General features: G+C 46.6%; 1 protein-coding gene across 2 annotated transcripts in view; it reads left to right on the top strand.

Moving 5' to 3' along the window:
- The first annotated feature begins 677 nt into the window (after positions 1-677).
- METAP1D (methionyl aminopeptidase type 1D, mitochondrial) overlaps positions 678-18,240 on the top strand; it is a 1,009,135-nt gene continuing 991,572 nt past the window's right edge. The window contains exon 1 of one of the 2 annotated variants that reach the window (XM_085645294.1): positions 678-781. In XM_085645294.1, coding sequence (XP_085501420.1) covers positions 751-781 — 31 coding nt within the window. In that variant the 5' untranslated portion in view covers positions 678-750. Of the gene's footprint in view, positions 782-1,508; positions 1,621-18,240 lie in introns of those variants that run through there. The other variant, XM_085645295.1, reaches the window with a different exon arrangement.

Here is an 18,240-nt window from a genome sequence, read left to right as displayed (position 1 = left end):
AACATGTGAGGGAGATTGGAGTAGGGGGTTGAAATCCGGTTGGGTCAACAACTGTCAGGGCTTTAAGTGGGCCAGGTCTCCCCAGTGCTGAGCACCGGCAGTATTTTAAAGGGGGCCTCGAAACCGGTCTCTTTCGTGCTCTGTTTTGTGCCCTTGCACTGGCGGTCTGTTTTCCCCCGGACTACATTGACAGCAGGCCCATCGATGTGCGTGTGCTCACACTGCTCACTAGTGGAGCAGTTACAGCATGACGTCATGCCAGGTGAGCGTTGTAGAGGAAGGGAAATCCTTCATATGGAGTCATTGTCTCTCTGGATTTCCCTTTTCTTTTTGAAACTCAGGAGCAGCAACATTGAGGTGGTGTCACCAGGGCTTTAAGTGGAAGCTTTTTCAATATTCTATACAAGCCATAGTTGCTGCTTAATTATCTAATGCAACTAACAACCATTGACAAAGCCAATAGTACTGACTTGTTGTAGGTATGATGTTACTTGTATCACATATCTGGATGCAATGACAGAAACAGCAAAATACAAGTCGGGAGGCACACTATGCTAAACACAGGTTTGTAGCTTATGTGTTTTTAAGCCACGCCTTTAATTACACTGGCCGCGCCCCTCTGAGAGACCTCCCCCCCCCCCCCCCCCCCCCCGTTTTTTCATCCCACTTAAAGCCCTGACAACGGGGAGTCCAAGGTTCGGAGATTGGTAAGGATGGTAAATGTCAACTCTCGCATTGTGGTGATACAAGATGATTTGGTTTGGAATGTCACACGATCGAGGTGAGTAGAAGATGACAAAAGTGCCGTTGGGAAAAGAGGTCTGTAAATTTTCAGAGAAAAGAGCTTCCCACTTGAGACTTAATCAACAAGAGGTTTCCACTAGAAGAGAGGAGAGACATTTGCCTGTGACTGTACATCTAAAAGAAGTGGTGTAGGTTTAGATGCCATTGCTGACAGTGTCAAGGAATGTTACAATAAAAAAAAAATCCACCTGTGAAGTTTAGCTGGTATCAGTCCAAGCTGGAAATGTACTTTTTATCTGGCAATTTAGTTAAATTCAAGCTGAATTATTGCACACATATTATTAATTATTTTTTCATTTCTTAGTTCTATTGCTTTATTCATAGTGATTGTTATATTGTTAGAAGAGGGGGAACTGTGCTATATTATTTGTCCTTTTTGGACATATATCGTCTATGTGTTTACCTCGAACTGGACTAGCGCGAGATATGTACAGTATGTAGGTGCTTGAAGCGGCCCAGTGCGAGGTAAAACACAGAAGGGTGTACAAATAATATATAACATGGATTTACAAAGCTGCATGCAGAGAAATAATAGTCAAATCAGAAAGAGGATAATATCTGAACGCTCTATATACAAAGCTCAGACCGTGCCACGTTGTTCTTATGCCAGGCTGTTTAATGCGAGGAGTCACCAGTGCATGGACGCTCGGCGTCAGACGAGCATACAGCCACACACACTCATTTTGCAGAGCTTGTTGGTTTTCTTGGGTACCTCCGGAAGTACGTCATTCGGAGTCCGGAAGTGGAGCATGCGCGGATGATTCGCTCTGACTGGCTCTGGCTCAGACAGTCCCTGCCAACGAATTCAAATGGCGGGTAAGTCCCCATTCGGCTACATAGCAGGATACTGGTCGCGGGGTCAGTCGGATATATTGCGAAACTCTGATTCCGCCAATTTGCAACTACACCGGCTCGGTGCGAGGTCCCGGAAGGAATGGGCGCCATAGAGCTACTGACTTAAAAGATAATAAACTACACTACTCCTGCCGCCGTCTGTTCTCCACGTTGGCTCCGCCCCCTCCCGGTTGCAACCGCTTCTCCTTGCATGTAGAGGGGCAGGTGCACCCAGCCACGATTTTTTTTGTGTGTGCATATTTTATATAGTGCGAACTCGACCCGACGTTACACATCCAGGGACTGGGAGATTAAGTGATTTGCCCAGAATCATAGGATGTGGATGCGCCCCCGAGGCTCGAACCCTGGTTTCCAGCACCAGAGTCGGCAGTCAAGCCGACGAACCACATCCTCTTCCTTGTGTCTCATTCTCTAGGACCCGAGCCGCTCGCCAGACACTCGGGAAGTCCACCGACCCACGTCCCCTAACCTAATAACCTGTGATTTCTCTTCCATACAACTGCTGTTGAGCTGTTCTTGGCATTCATCTAGAATGGCCAATCATCATTCATACAGGGTGCAGAAGTTGGGCCTGGAAATGCGCGACCCCCTTCCAAGGATTCCAGTGCCCCCCCTGCGAGTCGCGCCCCACAGATTGAAGACATCTAAAGAAACCGCCACTCTATGCTGAAGCTTAAAAGCACAGTTGTAGGTAAAAATAAAACAGAGCAAACTAAAGGGCATATTATCAAGGGCCTTATCGCCGCTTTTTTTTGCTTAAAAAGCCAAAAAAGCGGAGAGAATGTTATCGCCCTATTTACAAGGCCGTGCTAACATGCATTAGCGCATGTTAGCAGCCTTTTTACCAACGCTTCGCTTTGCATCTCTAATGAGATGCAAAGTGAGCGTTTCCCACTAACACAACACTGGAATCAAGGAGTTACAGCACAACTCCCTATCAACAAGCTGGCCCAGCAGGCCCGGCTCCAGGAATTTTAACTTGGGTGGGCCAAGGGTGCATTTGGGTGGGCCACTGTAGGCTCGATTTGTCGCATATATGTCTAGGCAGGCTTGCTTCAGGGCCCTCCTTTATCTCTTCTTAGTCTTACAAGGCCCAGTAAAACGCACTCTTTCCCAATTCTCTTTCTCAATGTTATCACTCTCAAAAAGTGTTTTTTCCATGCAATGTCCTTTTGATGGGAAGAGGAGGTTTCTGAGGATGGAGTATCAGGCAAGTGACACTTCTTGGGCTCCCTTTCTGCGAGCCTTCATTGAGAATCCCTCTTCATTACTACCTCCACCTAGACCACGGATACTCGTAGTATGGGCCGCCAGCGGCCCGGCAAGCCTTCCTTGGCGGCCCGCGGACCTTGCAGGCAACATACCTCTGTTTTTTTATATCGCCGGTTGCAGCAGCGCGGAGCTATGGGGGCCGGGCGATTCTTTTAAAAACCATTCACTTGTTAATAAAGCTTTGTTGTATTTCACCTCTTCTTAGCGCCCTTGCATCTCCACTCTGAGTGGAGATGCAAGGGCGCTAAGAAGAGGTGAAATTCAACAAAGCCTCATTAACAAGTGTATGGTCTTTAAAAGACCTGTGAAGTACTTGGCTGCGGTGGCTGTGTGTGTTCCAGGGAAGCTGTCTCAGCGCGGGGTGAGGTGACAGGGACAGCAGGGTGAGGTGAGGGGGGGGGGGACAGCAGCCAGTGAGAGCAGCGGGTGAGTTTACAGCGGAAGGAAGACAGAGTGCGACAGAGGGACGGAGAGAGAGGGAGAGGAGAAAGACTGAGAGCGGGAGACAGAGAGAGAGGGAGACAGACAAGGAGACAGAGGGAGAACAGAGGGAGAGGGGAGGGAGACACAGAGAGGGGGAGACAAACTGATTGAGAGAGAGTGAGTGAGATAGAGGGAGGGAGACACAGGGAGGGAGGGAGACAGAGGGATGGAGACAAACACAGTGAGTGAGACAGGGAGATAGAGGGAGGGAGACAGGGAGAGGGAAAGAGAGAGAGGGAAAGAGGGAGAGAGAGGGAGACAAACAGTGAGTGAGACAGAGAGAGAGGGAGGGAGACGAAGGGAGGGAGACCGAGAGAGAGGGAGACAAACAGAGTGAGTGAGACGGAGGGAGGGAGACAAGATGGAGGGCGACGGAGGGAGGAAGACCGAGAGAGAGGGAGACAAACAGAGTGAATAAAAGGGAGGGAGACAGACAAAGAGGGAGACAGGGAGGGAGACAGAGACAGACACGAGGGAGGGAGACAGCGGGAGGGAGACAGGGAGGGAGAGAGACGGGGGAGGGAGACAGAGAGAGGGAGGGAGACAGAGACAGACACGAGGGAGGGAGACAGCGGGAGGGAGACAGGGAGGGAGAGAGACGGAGACAGAGGGAGGGAGACTGAGTGAGACAGACGGAGACAGAGGAAGGGAGACAGGGAGGAAGGGAGACGGGGAGGGGGGCAGAGAGGGAGGGAGGTAGACAAGAGGGAGGGAGGTAGACAAGAGGGAGGGAGGGAGACAGAGGGAGGGAGACATAGGGAGGGAGGGACCGAGACAGAGAGATGGAGGGAGACACAGAGTGAGGGAGACGAGGGAGGGAGACATACAGAGGGAGGGAGGGACCGAGAAAGAGAGACAGACAGACAGAGTGAGGGAGGGAGACAGAGAGAGAGAGAGAGTGATGGAGAGAGAGATAGTGATAGAGGGAGGGAGGGAGACAGAACTGTCTGTCTCTGTGTGTGTGTACCCGGGAAGCTGTCTCAGCCGGGCTGACACACACGACGGGGGGCTTTGAGCCAAATGGCGTTGCCCGCCTGCCTTCAAGCCCTCACTGTGAGGACCAGGGCTCAAGTTTGGGTGGGCCTGGCACACCCGCTAGAACCGGGCCTGTGGCCCAGGACACCAATGCCAACGTTAGAATCCGCGGATAACGCCGGTAGCTAACGTCTGCTAAAAAGCAGACTTAGCTATACATATTATGGGAGGTGGATTCTATGGCTGAATCCACATCTCCCTATTCGCAAGGTTTGCCTTATCGCTTCTGTTGTATCGCCGGATTTCCAATGATATGCGTGGTTTTCACTGCTTTCGCTGGATTTAATATCGCCGTGGAGCTATGCATTGTAAATAACATGATATCTCGGCGATTAAATCCGGCGATATGCTAATCTGCGCTAAACCCGCTCACCGATGTTTATCGCTATTTCTCGTTGATATGCCCCCAAATTTCATATTACGTGATTGTGACTTAGGTTTCATCAAACAAATGTTCTTCATTCCCCCAGACAAATGGCAAATCGTAAATCTGATTTATTTGGTTAAAAATCATTTAGTTATTTTTAGTGCAATAATTAAGGCTGGAAAATATAGTCTAGTCCCTCATTGGTTAGCACGTTCTAAATGAGCAGCAGAGCTGGGGATGTACATGATTTCCCTTTTAGATCTGCTACAGGCATTTCCTGCTTTAATTTATGGCCATTTAGACCTAGACTGAAGTCCAGAATGCACCACAGTAATCTTAGTGTGTCTGCCGTTAAGCGGTAAAGGGAAATGGGATAGTCAGTGTAACGGACCTGCTAGTGACTTGGAAGCTATTATTATTAATGAACCCAAATTGATATGACGGGCCTTATTTCACATCTTTCCTGTACGTTTAGGCCTACGAGTTCTTCTATAGTTTATGGTAGCTTGAGCGTTTTGTAATTTAACCGTTTCTTAGGTTCATTATAATATTTGATGAAGTTGATGTAAAGAATGTTGTAAACTTATTAGCTTTCTTGTAGAAGATCATTTTTATAAATGAAATAGAACTCGGGTTGTGGTATTTTATAAAATATCTACTTGTCCAAGGGATGGTATGCTTAAGAAGTCTACTTGTCCTGTAATTTTTTTTTTTAAAAATCCACTTGTCCCGTTTGGTGATGTGCAGTCAGGTGACAAATTAAGTAGCATTTTCGTTGTAACTGAGCTCTTTGCCAATCTTTCTGATACTACTAAGACTATATCACTGTTTGTATTTTAGCAAGGCATTGATTTTGTCACGTTTCCACAAATCTACATTAAGGAGCTGTCAGTAAACAGAAAACAGTAGATGCAGTAGTGGAATGCCCCGTGAGTCTGCTCACATCTTCATATTTTGGATGTTTAAGGGTATGTGCAAAGTCTCCTCCCATACTTGACATGATTGAAAATTTACTCCGGACAAGGGCAGGAGTCAAGCTTTTTTAAGGGTTTGGAAAAAAAGGTGGTGTAGTGTAAGTGGATTTGCCATTCATTGCTCAGCATTTATTTTGCACGAGCAAACATACGTGAGTATAACTGTTCATGTCAGAAAGGGATTCACAAATGTTTGCCAGCCTATGTCTGTAAATTCTTGTGAATTCCTCAAGGTCTTAAATCTGCAACAATGCAAACACATACCCAATTCACTTTAGTGACTTTAAAAATTGCCCCCTGATTTAATGCCGAGTTGTCACAATGTTTTCACTCTGATTCTCCATTATTCTTTTTGAATATTGGCCTGCATCAAACACGTTTTAACGAATGATGACTAAGAGAAATAATTTCTAAAGTTGCTTAACATATGAGCGAGACCTTTTTTTAAGTTACCATTTTTTTCTGTACATTTTACGTTGAAAGCATCTTGGTATTAGTAATCTGCATGTATTTCCATATATTCATGTGGTATTCTGGGAGCGTTACAACCATGGCGCCAGGCCTTATGTTATTTATTTTTTAAATATTTCAGTTGGTAATTGCCCCTATTTATTTTGTGCTGTTTTATCTGCATTTATTCACATTTATTTAGTTTTCTGAACAAAATGAACATACTAATATATTTCCACATTTATTTAACGCTCATAGTGCACTTGAAACTGGATACCACATGGGCTTTGCTATAGTAAACATTTAATGCATCAGTCGTGTGACAATAGCATGTTGGTACAAAAATTAGCTTTGAAACTGCTTAAAGCATCAATAGTAACAATTGTCCCTTTCTTTTAACTTCATGTGAATCATTCTAAACAGCTATGGAACCAGCTGTCATTATTAACAGCATCAAATATCACTCAAAATACCTATTTTCTGTATTTTCTCCATTTTGAAAAACCAATACAGTACGAGAAATAGGTGTTCTGTCTAGTTATGAAAATCATTAAACATTGAAAACGGGAAGCCTTAATTTTAATGAGGGTTCCTGGTTTTATTATATTTGCCTTTTTAGACATCTAGGTCTATAATAATTCCATAGTTATTTTCTGATGTTTTTAATCTGTATTTTGTGTTTTGAAAAAAAATGAGCCTGAAACTATTTTTCATATTTATTTAACTAATGAAGGTACACTTGTAGTTGGGTTACCAATGGCAATCGGTGTTAAATGAAGCACATACAATGCATTACTCATATACAATGCTGTAATATGACCTACACATTGTAGTACATGTGGACATCTACAACGGTTTAACTCTTCAATATGAAAACTTGTCCACTTAATAACTTTCTTGCGTGTCAGTCTGCAAAGCTATTGACCCAGCTGTCATGGTTGATGCTTGACAACATCAAAGGTCGGTCAAAACTGGGAGCCTTAATTTTAAGTAGCCTCTAATTTTTATATTTTTGAAACAAGTGTACACATTTTTAGAGCTCGCGTAGGGGTTCAGAAACGGAGCCTGGAATTGCACATGCTCGTGTGTGTGCTTTTCCTTTTGTGGCCCGCTATTGACCTTTGCGTGCGTGTTTTTTACTAAGACAGCACGCAATAGGCCAAAGGCGGTCGCATTGCTCCGCCCATGGCCTATTGGTGTCTGTTACGCGCACCAAAGGCCATGTGATTTCAATTATCGTCCCCAGACACGGGCGCGATAATTGAAAACACATGATCGCTGTGGCACGCGCGCGCACCACTCGGGGGCGTAAAGAAATAGGTGTTTTTTCCTATTTCTTTACTTTTGGTATAATCGCGGCACCCACGCTTTACTTTGAATGTTATAATTAAAGTGCGGGTGCTGCGATGATACCAAAAGTAAAGAAATAGAAAAAAACATCTATTTCTTTACTTTTGCTATTATCGCGGCACCCGCGCTTTACTTTTAACATTCAAAGTAAAGCGCGGGTGCCGCGATTATAGCAAAAGTAAAGAAATAGATGGTTTTTTTCAATTTCTTTACTTTTGGTATCATCGCGGCACCCTTGCTTTACTTATAACATTCAAAGTAAAGCGTTGGTGCCGCCATGCTTGTTTTTTCTGCAGTGTCATATAGCTCAAACTCGACCCAAAGGTATCAGTGCACTTTACACGACCACCAGTTACATTACAGACAGACACAATACATTTTCAGGCTGGGCAAAGGCCGAGACTCTAATCTGGTTCTCCAGCTTCAAGGCCGGGCTGCTCTGGTCATTACGCCACATCCAACAAATGCTCCCTCGTCTCCTGTTCCTCCTCCTCACATTGTAACTCCCTGTGTCCGTCCATGTTTCATTTGCGCCTTCCATAATTTGCCATAGGATGGTTCAAATAAAGTGCACTTTTAAGTATTACCATATTGGATTTACTGTGTGCTTGGGTATTTTTTTCTTTTTGCCCGTCCACGTTTCATTTGTGCCGTATATCTTTTGCTGCCCATGGAGAAAGGCAGAGGCAACGGGTCACGGCGGCATCGTGGTTTGCTCGCTCTTTGACTGCTCGACCTTTATCCATAGAAACTGCAAACAGTTTCAAGCGAGTCACAAGCACATGCTAGAGAGGATGCGCAAGATTCCAGGACTATACACAAAAATAACAGACTAGAGTTGTGGCCATTTTGGAACAGGGGATTTAGTTCATTACAAGGCGAGCATCGGATCTGCAGTAACTTTGCAATAGGATGCTTCAAATCCAGTGACCTTTTAAATATTAACATATTGGATTTACTGTGCTTGTCTTTTTTTTTTTTTTTGCCTGTCCATCATTGGCTGCACACGGCGACGGTGTGGTTTGCCCCCCCTCTTGGGCTGTTCAACCCCTATCCATCGAAACATCAAAACGTTACAAATGAGTCAGAAGCGCAGGCTAGAAAGGACACGGAAGACTCCAGGAGCATACACAACAATAACAGACTGGAGTTGTGGCCATTTGATATGGGGGATTTAGTTCATTACAAGGCGAGCATCAGTTCCTCAGTAACTTTGTGATAGGATGCGTCAAATCCAGTGCACTTTGAAATATTACCATATTAAGGATACCCACCAGCACAGGATTTGCTCAAAAATCTGGCACAGTTTATCTTTTCAGACACTATCATGCCTGAGATTGGGGAATGGCTTTTATTCTTATTAGAGTGCATCTGATTAACGATAGTCTTGGTTTTTCTGAATCGCATTGCATACCATGTGAATTAAAACACAAGCGATGTTTTCAATGTACCATATTTTAGAAGTTTTATCCTAAGTTCTCGCCTAATAAAGTAATTTCTTAACCAAAACCTGGAATAGTCATAACAACACTCCTGACCTTTTGGGCACCTCTGAAATTTTTCATGTCACAGTCCCATACCATTAATCATGTACCCATAAATTCAGATCTTTCAGCTGATGTATGAATGCTGACTACTCCCAATCAACTCCTCACTCTCTCCTCTCCCTGTATGCATCAACTTCCCCAGCTCTTTCTTTCATCCATTCTTCTATAGTCTCTTCCTTACGAATTCGCAATTGCCCTCTATTCCTCACTCCCTTTCCCCTGCCTCATTCTTCTCTAACCATCCCTTTCTCCCTGTCACTCAACTTCTCTGTAAACCTTCTTTCGCTCTGTCTCTCACGCACATATCCTGCTCCAGTATCACGTGATCTCTTGTCCTGCATTATCCCCGACCCTTTTACATCAACTCCTTACCTATTTTTTTTAATTCCTTCTTCCATTGGTGTCCTTTATTTTCCACCTCCCTCCCTCGTAACCTATTTCCCAATTTCTAGTTCTCCAGTGCCACGAGATCGTATGAATGGCAATAGCGCTATGAAAATGTGATCACTCCACTTTAAACAAAAGTAAAAAACATTGTCAGTTACGACAATAGCTATAACTTTCATAAATGCGAGCCCGAGTGCATTGCAAATGCTTGTTTATTTATACTGGAAGTACAGTCAATAATGCTATAATACAATAGTGCAACATAGCTCACTACATTTCCTTCTATCACTCAACCTTATAGTATATATAGGCCTTGTATTAATGAAGTTAATATGTATATTTAACCCAGTGTGAAAATAAACATTTTAAATGTAGAAACCTGTCAGCCCAAAGTTACACTGTCCCACATTCCACTTTATTTTCTTCCTTTACATCTCTTGTTAAACCTACACCACAATGTCAATATACTTAATAGGAAAAGCATATTATGGAATGAATGCTTGTAATTTCATTACAATGGGCTTTGCATTTAAAATGTTATTTATTATAAAACACATCCTAAATATTATCAGCCCGTTGCCCCATACAAAAACACAAATTTCTCAAACCATTGACCAGCATTTCTATAGTCTCAGGGAAACAAAGAATTCTAAGTGGATGACGCTCAAATTCTTTCCAAAGGCTAGTAAAATCAATGAATAAATCATGCCATATAAAGATAACATAATGAGTAACATGTTGCCATATCTGGGTTCAGGTGACTTTCATTAAACTAGTCTGCCTTCGGTTTTGTGGTTTGTAAATGTCACTGAAACCCATTGACCGCACTATAGGCACCTTATATATGAGTGTGTGTGTGTGTGTGTGTGTGTATATGTGTATATATATGTGTATATATATATAATCTACTGGCGGTCGCCATTAGATAGTTTTAGTTAGGACCTTGTTTCCATAGGAAAAGCGTTTTTTCTTTTCCCAATAACTTTAGCGCCAGTTGACGAATCTTTGCAAAATTTTCAAAACTTGTGGCCCGCTCCGGTCAGCTCCTATCCTGAAAGTTTCGGGGTGATTCGCCAAGTGGGGCTGAGAAAAAAGGAGGGTCCCAAAACGCGTTTTCTCCATGTTATTTCCTATAGGAAACTTTAGACACGACTTCAGCCCGAACTGCTGAACGGAATGACACCAAATGTGGCAAAAAGGTAGCCCTTGGTTCAGAAAGAGACCTTTTTTTTTTAAAATGGTGTAAATCCGTTCCGTAGTTCCTGAGAAATTAAAAAAATAGCGGTCAAAAAATCAATTTCCCATAGGAAACTTTAGTCACTGTTACCGCTGAAACTGCTGAACGGAATTACACCAAATTTGGCAAAAGAGGCGTGGTTCATAAAGGGACCTTCTTTTTAAATGGTGTAAATCCGTTCAGTAGTTTTCGAGATATTAAAGGAAAAAAATCTTTATATATCTGGGCGGGACCTAACTACACAAGCACGAGCTTGGCTCTAATTGGCTGCTAACACTTCAATCTAGGAAGTGTTCGCAGCCATCTTTGCGCAATGCTTTTTAGGGCTCGCTGAGCGACGCAGCGCATGCGCTGCTCGCTACACAAACACCACTGCACTGCCCTAAACCCTGAAACACCACCCCAGCACGACCCCCTACACTGTCCGAACACCACTGCACTGCACGAACACCACTGCACTGCCCTAAACCCTGAAACACCACCCCCAGCACAACCACCTACATTGCCCGAACACCACTGCAATGCCCTAAACTCTGAAACCCTACCCCCAGCAAGACCCCCTACACTGCCCGAACACCACTGCACTACCCACTACCCAAAACCCTGAAACACTACCCCCAGCACGACCCCCTACACTACACAAACACCACTGCACTACCCTAAATCCTGAAGCAACATCCCCTACACTGTCCGAACACCACTGCACTGCCCTAAACCCTGAAACACCACCCCCGCATGACCCCCTACACTGCCCGAACACCACTGCACTACCCTAAATCCTGAAATACCACCCCCCAGCACGACTCCCTACACTACCCAAACACCACTGCACTACTCTAAACCCTAAAACACTACCCCCAGCACAACCCCCTACACTACACAAACACCACTGCGCTACCCTAAACCCTGAAGCACCACCCCCAGCAAGACCCCCTACACTGTCCGAACACCACTGCACTGCCCTAATCCCTGAAACACCACCCCGCATGACGCCCTAAACCCTGAAATACCACCCCCCAGTGTCGGGTCAGGTAGATCCGGAGAACAACCAGGTCCACAGGAGCGAGGATAGGCTCTCCACTCTCCCTTAAGGTAAGTCTGCTGGTCGGTACTAGTAAAGCCCACGACCAGAGGAAAGTACCTCTTGGGAGGGAGGAGACGACAACCGGACCACGTGACCAAGATGACAACCAAGGGGGTGGTGTAAATCAGCTGTAGCAGAAAAAATAACAAACAAGAGAAAAAAAGAAAAGAGAGTGATTAATTTCAAGAACGGGTAAATGGGCTTTGTAGTGCGTCCCTACTTATGTACTGACAGTTGTGCACCCTCTCATACTCACATAGCGCCTTCCAAGGTCAGAAGTATAAATAAGGTTCCCAAATAAACAGTCTCTCAGGAGTGAAGGTGCCAAGGAGTTGTGAAAGGATATCCTAATCCAAAACGGGATTAAAGAGTTATTCTAGTGGAGGAGTAAGGGAAATAAAGTCCCTCTGAATCAGGAGTTGGAAGTCACTCGAGATTTAAGAGAATGGCCACTACCTAACACAGTCTTTTCGTTTCCGTTGCCAAGGGTGAACACAGAAGTTCGTGGTTGTCTTTTAGGCACTTGTCCTCACCCAGCAATACAGGCCATTAAGTCACGTTCAGTCTTTTTCCAACGAAAACAATGTACTCATAAATGAAAGATACCGGAGTCTTATAAACGGCAGATCCAGAGGTTACTTATCTGGAGCAACAGAGCCGTGTTGTCGTCCGGGGCTCGTGAGGGAGTCAAATCAGGGTGAGCGCGGAATCTCTCGGGCACCGCAGCAGGACAGGAAAGGCAAAAAGGACTCGTTGTTCCCGCAAGCGTATTGTGAAGCTTCGGGAGGTCAGGAGAGAGAATATGGGATCCAGCAAGACGGGAAAGGAAACAAGGAATCGATGCTCCTGCAAGCGTTCGTGAGGCTTCACCAATCAGTCTTTTTCCGGCAGGTTCGCAGGATAGAAAGCAACAGGAACACCCGCATTCCCCCAAGTTCAGAAATGCAAAACTGTAGAGTACGAATCCAGGGCGTGGTCCAGCACAGCTGTAGAAAGCCAAGCGCCGAACCGCGGGAAAGCTCCCAGTTTAAACCTACCACGCAAGGCGGCATGGGAAGGCGCACAACTCCATCCCCGGAAGCAGGGTGTTATGGGTCATGTAGTGCAGGGCGGGAAAACAGAAAGAAGACAGGAAGCTCGATGGGTAACACCCAGCACGACTCCCTACACTGCCCAAACACCAATGCACTGCCCTAAACCCTAAAACACCACCCCCAGCACGACCCCCTACACTACCCAAACACCACTGCACTACCCTAAACCAAAACCCCAGCACGACACCCTACACTACCCAAACAGCACTGCACTATCCTAAACCCCTACCCCCGCGTGACCCCCTACACTACCCAAACACCACTGCACTACCCTAAACCCTGAAGCACCACCCCCGCATGTCCCTACCCGAACACCACTGCACTACCCTAAACCCTGAAGCACCACCCCCGCATGACCCCCTACACTGCACGAACAGCACTGCACTGCCCTAAACCCTGAAAACCACCCCCCAGCACGACTCCCTACACTACCCAAACACCAATGCACTGCCCTAAATCCTAAAACACCACCCCCAGCACGACCCCCTACACTACCCAAACACCACTGCACTACCCTAAACCCTAATACACCACCACCCCTACACTACACAAACACCATTGCACTAACCTACACCTTAGAATACTACCCCAGCAGTACCCCCTACACTACCCAAATACCACTGCACTACCCTAAACCCTGAAAAACTACCCCCAGCACGACCCCCTGCACTGCCCGAACACCACTGCACTGCCCTAAACCCTGAAAAACTACCCCCTACACTGCCCGAACACCACTGCCCTGCCCTAAACCCTGAAACACCACCCCCAGCACGACCCCCTACACTGCCCGAACACCACTGCACTGCCCTAAACCCTGAAACACTACCCCCAGCACGACCCCCTACACTACACAAACACCACTGCACTGCCCTAAACCCTAAAACACTAGCCCCAGCACAACCCCTACACTACACAAACACCACGCACTAACCTAAACCCTGAAACACCACCCCCAGCAAGAACCCCTACAATGTCCGAACACCACTGCACTAAACCCTGAAACACCACCCCCACACGACCCCCTACACTGCCCGAACACCACTGCACTGCCCTAAACCCTGAAACACCTCTCCCCAAGCACGACTCCCTACACTACCCAAACATCAATGCACTGCCCTAAACCATCACCCCCAGCACAACCCCCTACACTACCCAAACAGCACTGCACTACCGTAAACCCTAAAACACTACCCCAGCACAACCCCCTACACTACCCAAAGTCCACTGAACTGCCCTAAACCACCACCCCCCGCATGACCCCCTACACTGCCCGAACACCACTGCACTAAACCCTGAAAACACCACCCCCAGCACAACTACCTGAACACCACTGCACTGCCCTAAACCCTCAAACACCACCCCAGCACGACCCCCTACGCTGCCCGAACACCACTGCACTGAACCCTGAATCACCATCCCAGCAAGACCCCCTACACTGCCCGAACACCACTGCACTGAACCCTGAATCACCATCCCAGCAAGACCCCCTACACTGCCCAAACACCACTGCACTGCCCTAAACCCTGAAACCCACCCCCAGCACGACCCCCTACACTACCCGAACACCTCTGCACTAAACCCTGAAACACCACCCCCAGCAAGACCCCCTACGCTGCCCGAACACCACTGCACTGACCTAATCCCTGAAACACCAGCCCCAGCACGACCCCCTACACTGCCCGAACACCACTGCACTGCCCCAAACCCTGAAACACCACCCCCAGCAAGACCACCTACACTGCCCGAACACCACTGCACTGCCCTAATCCCTGAAACACCAGCCCCAGCACGACCCCCTACACTGCCCGAACACCACTGCACTGCCCTAAACCCTGAAACACCACCCCAGCACGATCTCCTACATTGCCCGAACACCACTGCACTGCCCTAAACCCTGAATCACCACCCCAACAAGACCCCCTACACTGCCTGAACACCACTACACTGCCCTAAACCCTGAAACTCACCCCCAGCACGACCCCTACACTGCCCGAACACCACTGCCCTAAACCCTGAAACACCACCCCCAGCAAGACCCCCTGCACTGCCCTAAACCCTGAAACACCACCCCCAGCACGACCCCATACACTGCCCGAACACCACTGCACTGCCCTAAACCACCACCCCCAGCACGACCCCCTACACTGTACGAACACCACTGCACTAAACCTTGAAACACCACCCCCAGCACAACCCCCTACACTGCCCAAACACCACTGCACTGCCCCAAACCCTGAAGCAAGACCCCCCCACACTGCCCGAACACCACTGCCCTGAACCCTGAAACACCAGCCCCAGCACAACCCCCTACACTGCCCGAATACCACTGCACTGCCCCAAACCCTGAAACACCACCCCCAGCAAGACCCCCTACACTGCTTGAACACCACTGCACTGCCCTAAACCCTGAAACACCACCCCAGCCCAACCCCCTACGCTACACTAACACTACTGCACTGCCCTAAACCCTAAAACACCACCCCCAGCACGACCACCTACACTACCCAAACGCCACTGCACTACCCTAAACCCTAGAAAAGTAACCACCACCCCATGCCCAATCCCCCTTACCTCTCGCTCCTTGTGGTTCCTGCTTCATGTCATCTCTGAGGGGTGGTGTACGTCGTTGTGAGGAAACGGAACAGTCTCGGTTTCCTTACAACGACGTGGATCGTCTACATTTTTTTAGACCTCATGGTAATTTACCATACATACCTTTACAACAAAATTTGTTGTAAAGGCATGCGTGGTAAATGACCATGCGTTCTAAAAAAATGTGTAGTAATGACTGTGGTGTACAACGCATGCGTGGTAATGCATGGGTTGTAATGGTATTGCGAAGTAAAAAAGTCGTTGTAACGGCTGTTTACCGATCGAAGCTGGCCCCTGTTCTTCAGTGAGTCGTTTATTTGATAAATTAGGATGAAGGAATGTGTTTTTTTTACCGAAAAGTGCATTCCCGGCTGTTGTGTTGTGAAAGTGTCCGCGTGGCCTGGTTTCACTTCCGGTGAGAGAGTGGAAGAGTCTGTTTGGATCTAAAGGGGTTCTGCTGTTGGACGGGGCCGGCGCGACACGTCATCAGAAAACCCAGATAATGGAAAGCGTTGTCCCTGAAGTGTGGCAGTGCCATGAGGTCAACGAGTGTGCATCCCACCGCAGTATGACCGTACCGCTTGACCCACGTGCCGCCTCCTGTACGGAAGGCAGAAGCGGCATCCATCGCAGGTCCTCTTGAAGTCCGTTGTAGCACTAATTCTACATTTTGGAACTAGCGCATTTTAACCTTGTTGTTCCTGCCAGATACAAAGAGAAGATCCTGTGTTATTCAGTGCCCTTGTTACCTTTTTCGTGGTTAGTGGTGCTTGTCAATTCGCTACCCCGCCGGTGCACACGACTGGGCTCCCCACCTCATGTGCCATCTGCAGGGCCTCTGCCCTCGGATCACTGGTTTCGGTTTCTGGAGTGGCAACATAAACAGTTGCTCTCAAAGGACTAGCCTGAACACTTAGGTGAATATCCCCTGCGCCAGCATTCCGTGGAAATTCTTTCCCAGCTATCCCATGTTGACGAAGATGTCATAATAGCACAGCTCCGCTCGCGCTACCGTCTGACGTCATAGGAGCCATAAGAGGACCTCGTCGGCGTGCTGACGTCCGTTCCACCCATTTTTTCCGTGCCACCGAGGTAAACAGGTAGACCGACACATTTTCACATGTATACATAGTATACTAAATACATATATATTCACTTAAAAACCATAGGTTTCACATGTTATAGTTAGCTGGACATTTCACTCGTAAAAAACCATTGAAATTCCCCCGTTATAGTTAGTTCAGATAACTATAACTCGCACGCCCGCAATGCACTGCTGATGACGTCACATATTACATCACTCATGACATGGTCAGTGACATCACTCATGACATCATCCTTGTGATAGAGTGGCGGTCGCGCGAGTTATAGTTATCTGAACTAACTATAACGGGGGAATTTCAATGGTTTTTTACGAGTGAAATGTCCAGCTAACTATAACATGTGTGAAACCTATGGTTTTTTAAGTCAATTTGCAAGGTTTTTTAAATGCTAATTCCTAACTATAACGTTTGTGAAACCTATGGTTTTTTAAGTGAATTTGTAAGGTTTTTTAATTGCTAATTTATGTATGTATTATTATATTTTTTATATATTTATTTTACAATAAACTACCTATGTATATAGTTATAGATTGACTGTATCCTGTAATATGGAATGGCTCATTTAAAAACATTTTTAAGGGTTTTTCACCGTGCGCGCACGGTGCGCGATCCCCGCGATTTTTTGAAAAAAAATAAAATGTTTTTTTCACCCTTCGGGGTCCTTCAGGGACCCCCTGACAAAGGCTAGGGGGTCAGGAACTCTACCCTGCCCCCTTTTCACGTTCTCCACCTTTCTTTTTCACTGTCCCACACAAAATGGCGGCCGGCACTTCCTGATTTCGACCGATTCGAATGTTGACTGACATGTAACCACCAATCAGAATTACGCTCGCGCACGTTAGGGTGCGCGCACGGTGCACGCTTATAGATATTTATGTACATTTAACTGCAATTTTCTCAGGAACTACTGAACAGATTGACACCACATATGCAAAAGGCACATGCCTGACCTGAGGACTACCTCTTTGCCAAATTTCAAGTAATTCTGTTCAGCCGTTCGGGCTGTACCTTCGACTAAAGGTCCTATGGGAAAATGCATGGGGAAAACGTGTTTTGGGACACCCCTTTTTTCTCAGCCCCCGCTTGACGAATCACCCCGAGACTTTCAGGGTAGGAGCTGAGCGGAGCGCCCCATTAGTTTTGAAAATTTCGCGAGGATTCGTCAACCGGCGCCAAAGTTATTCAAAATAGAATTTTTAGATTTCCTATGGAAACTCGGTCCTAACTATAACTATCTACTGGCGACCGCCAGTAGATTATATATATATATATATATATATATATATATATAATCTACTGGCGGTCGCCAGTAGATAGTTATAGTTATGACCGTGTTTCCATAGGAATCCGCAACATTCTATTTGGAATAACTTTGGCGCCGGTTGACGAATCCTCGCAAAATTTTCAAAATAGGTGGGGCGCTCCGCTCCTACCCTGAAAGTCTCGGGGTGATTCGTCAAGCGGGGGCCGAGAAAAAAGGGGGGTCCCAAAACACATTTTCCCCATGCATTTTTCCATAGGGACCTTTGGTCCAAGGTACAGCTCGAACGGCTGAACAGAATTACTTGAAATTTGGCAGAGAGGTAGTCCTCAGGTCAGGGAAGTG

The sequence above is a fragment of the Triturus cristatus genome, chromosome 3_1 (genome assembly GCF_964204655.1).
Source record: "Triturus cristatus chromosome 3_1, aTriCri1.1, whole genome shotgun sequence".
Classification (NCBI taxonomy): Eukaryota; Metazoa; Chordata; class Amphibia; order Caudata; family Salamandridae; genus Triturus; species Triturus cristatus.
Note: the sequence above shows the minus strand (reverse complement) of the source record. Positions and strands in the feature narration are given on the sequence as shown.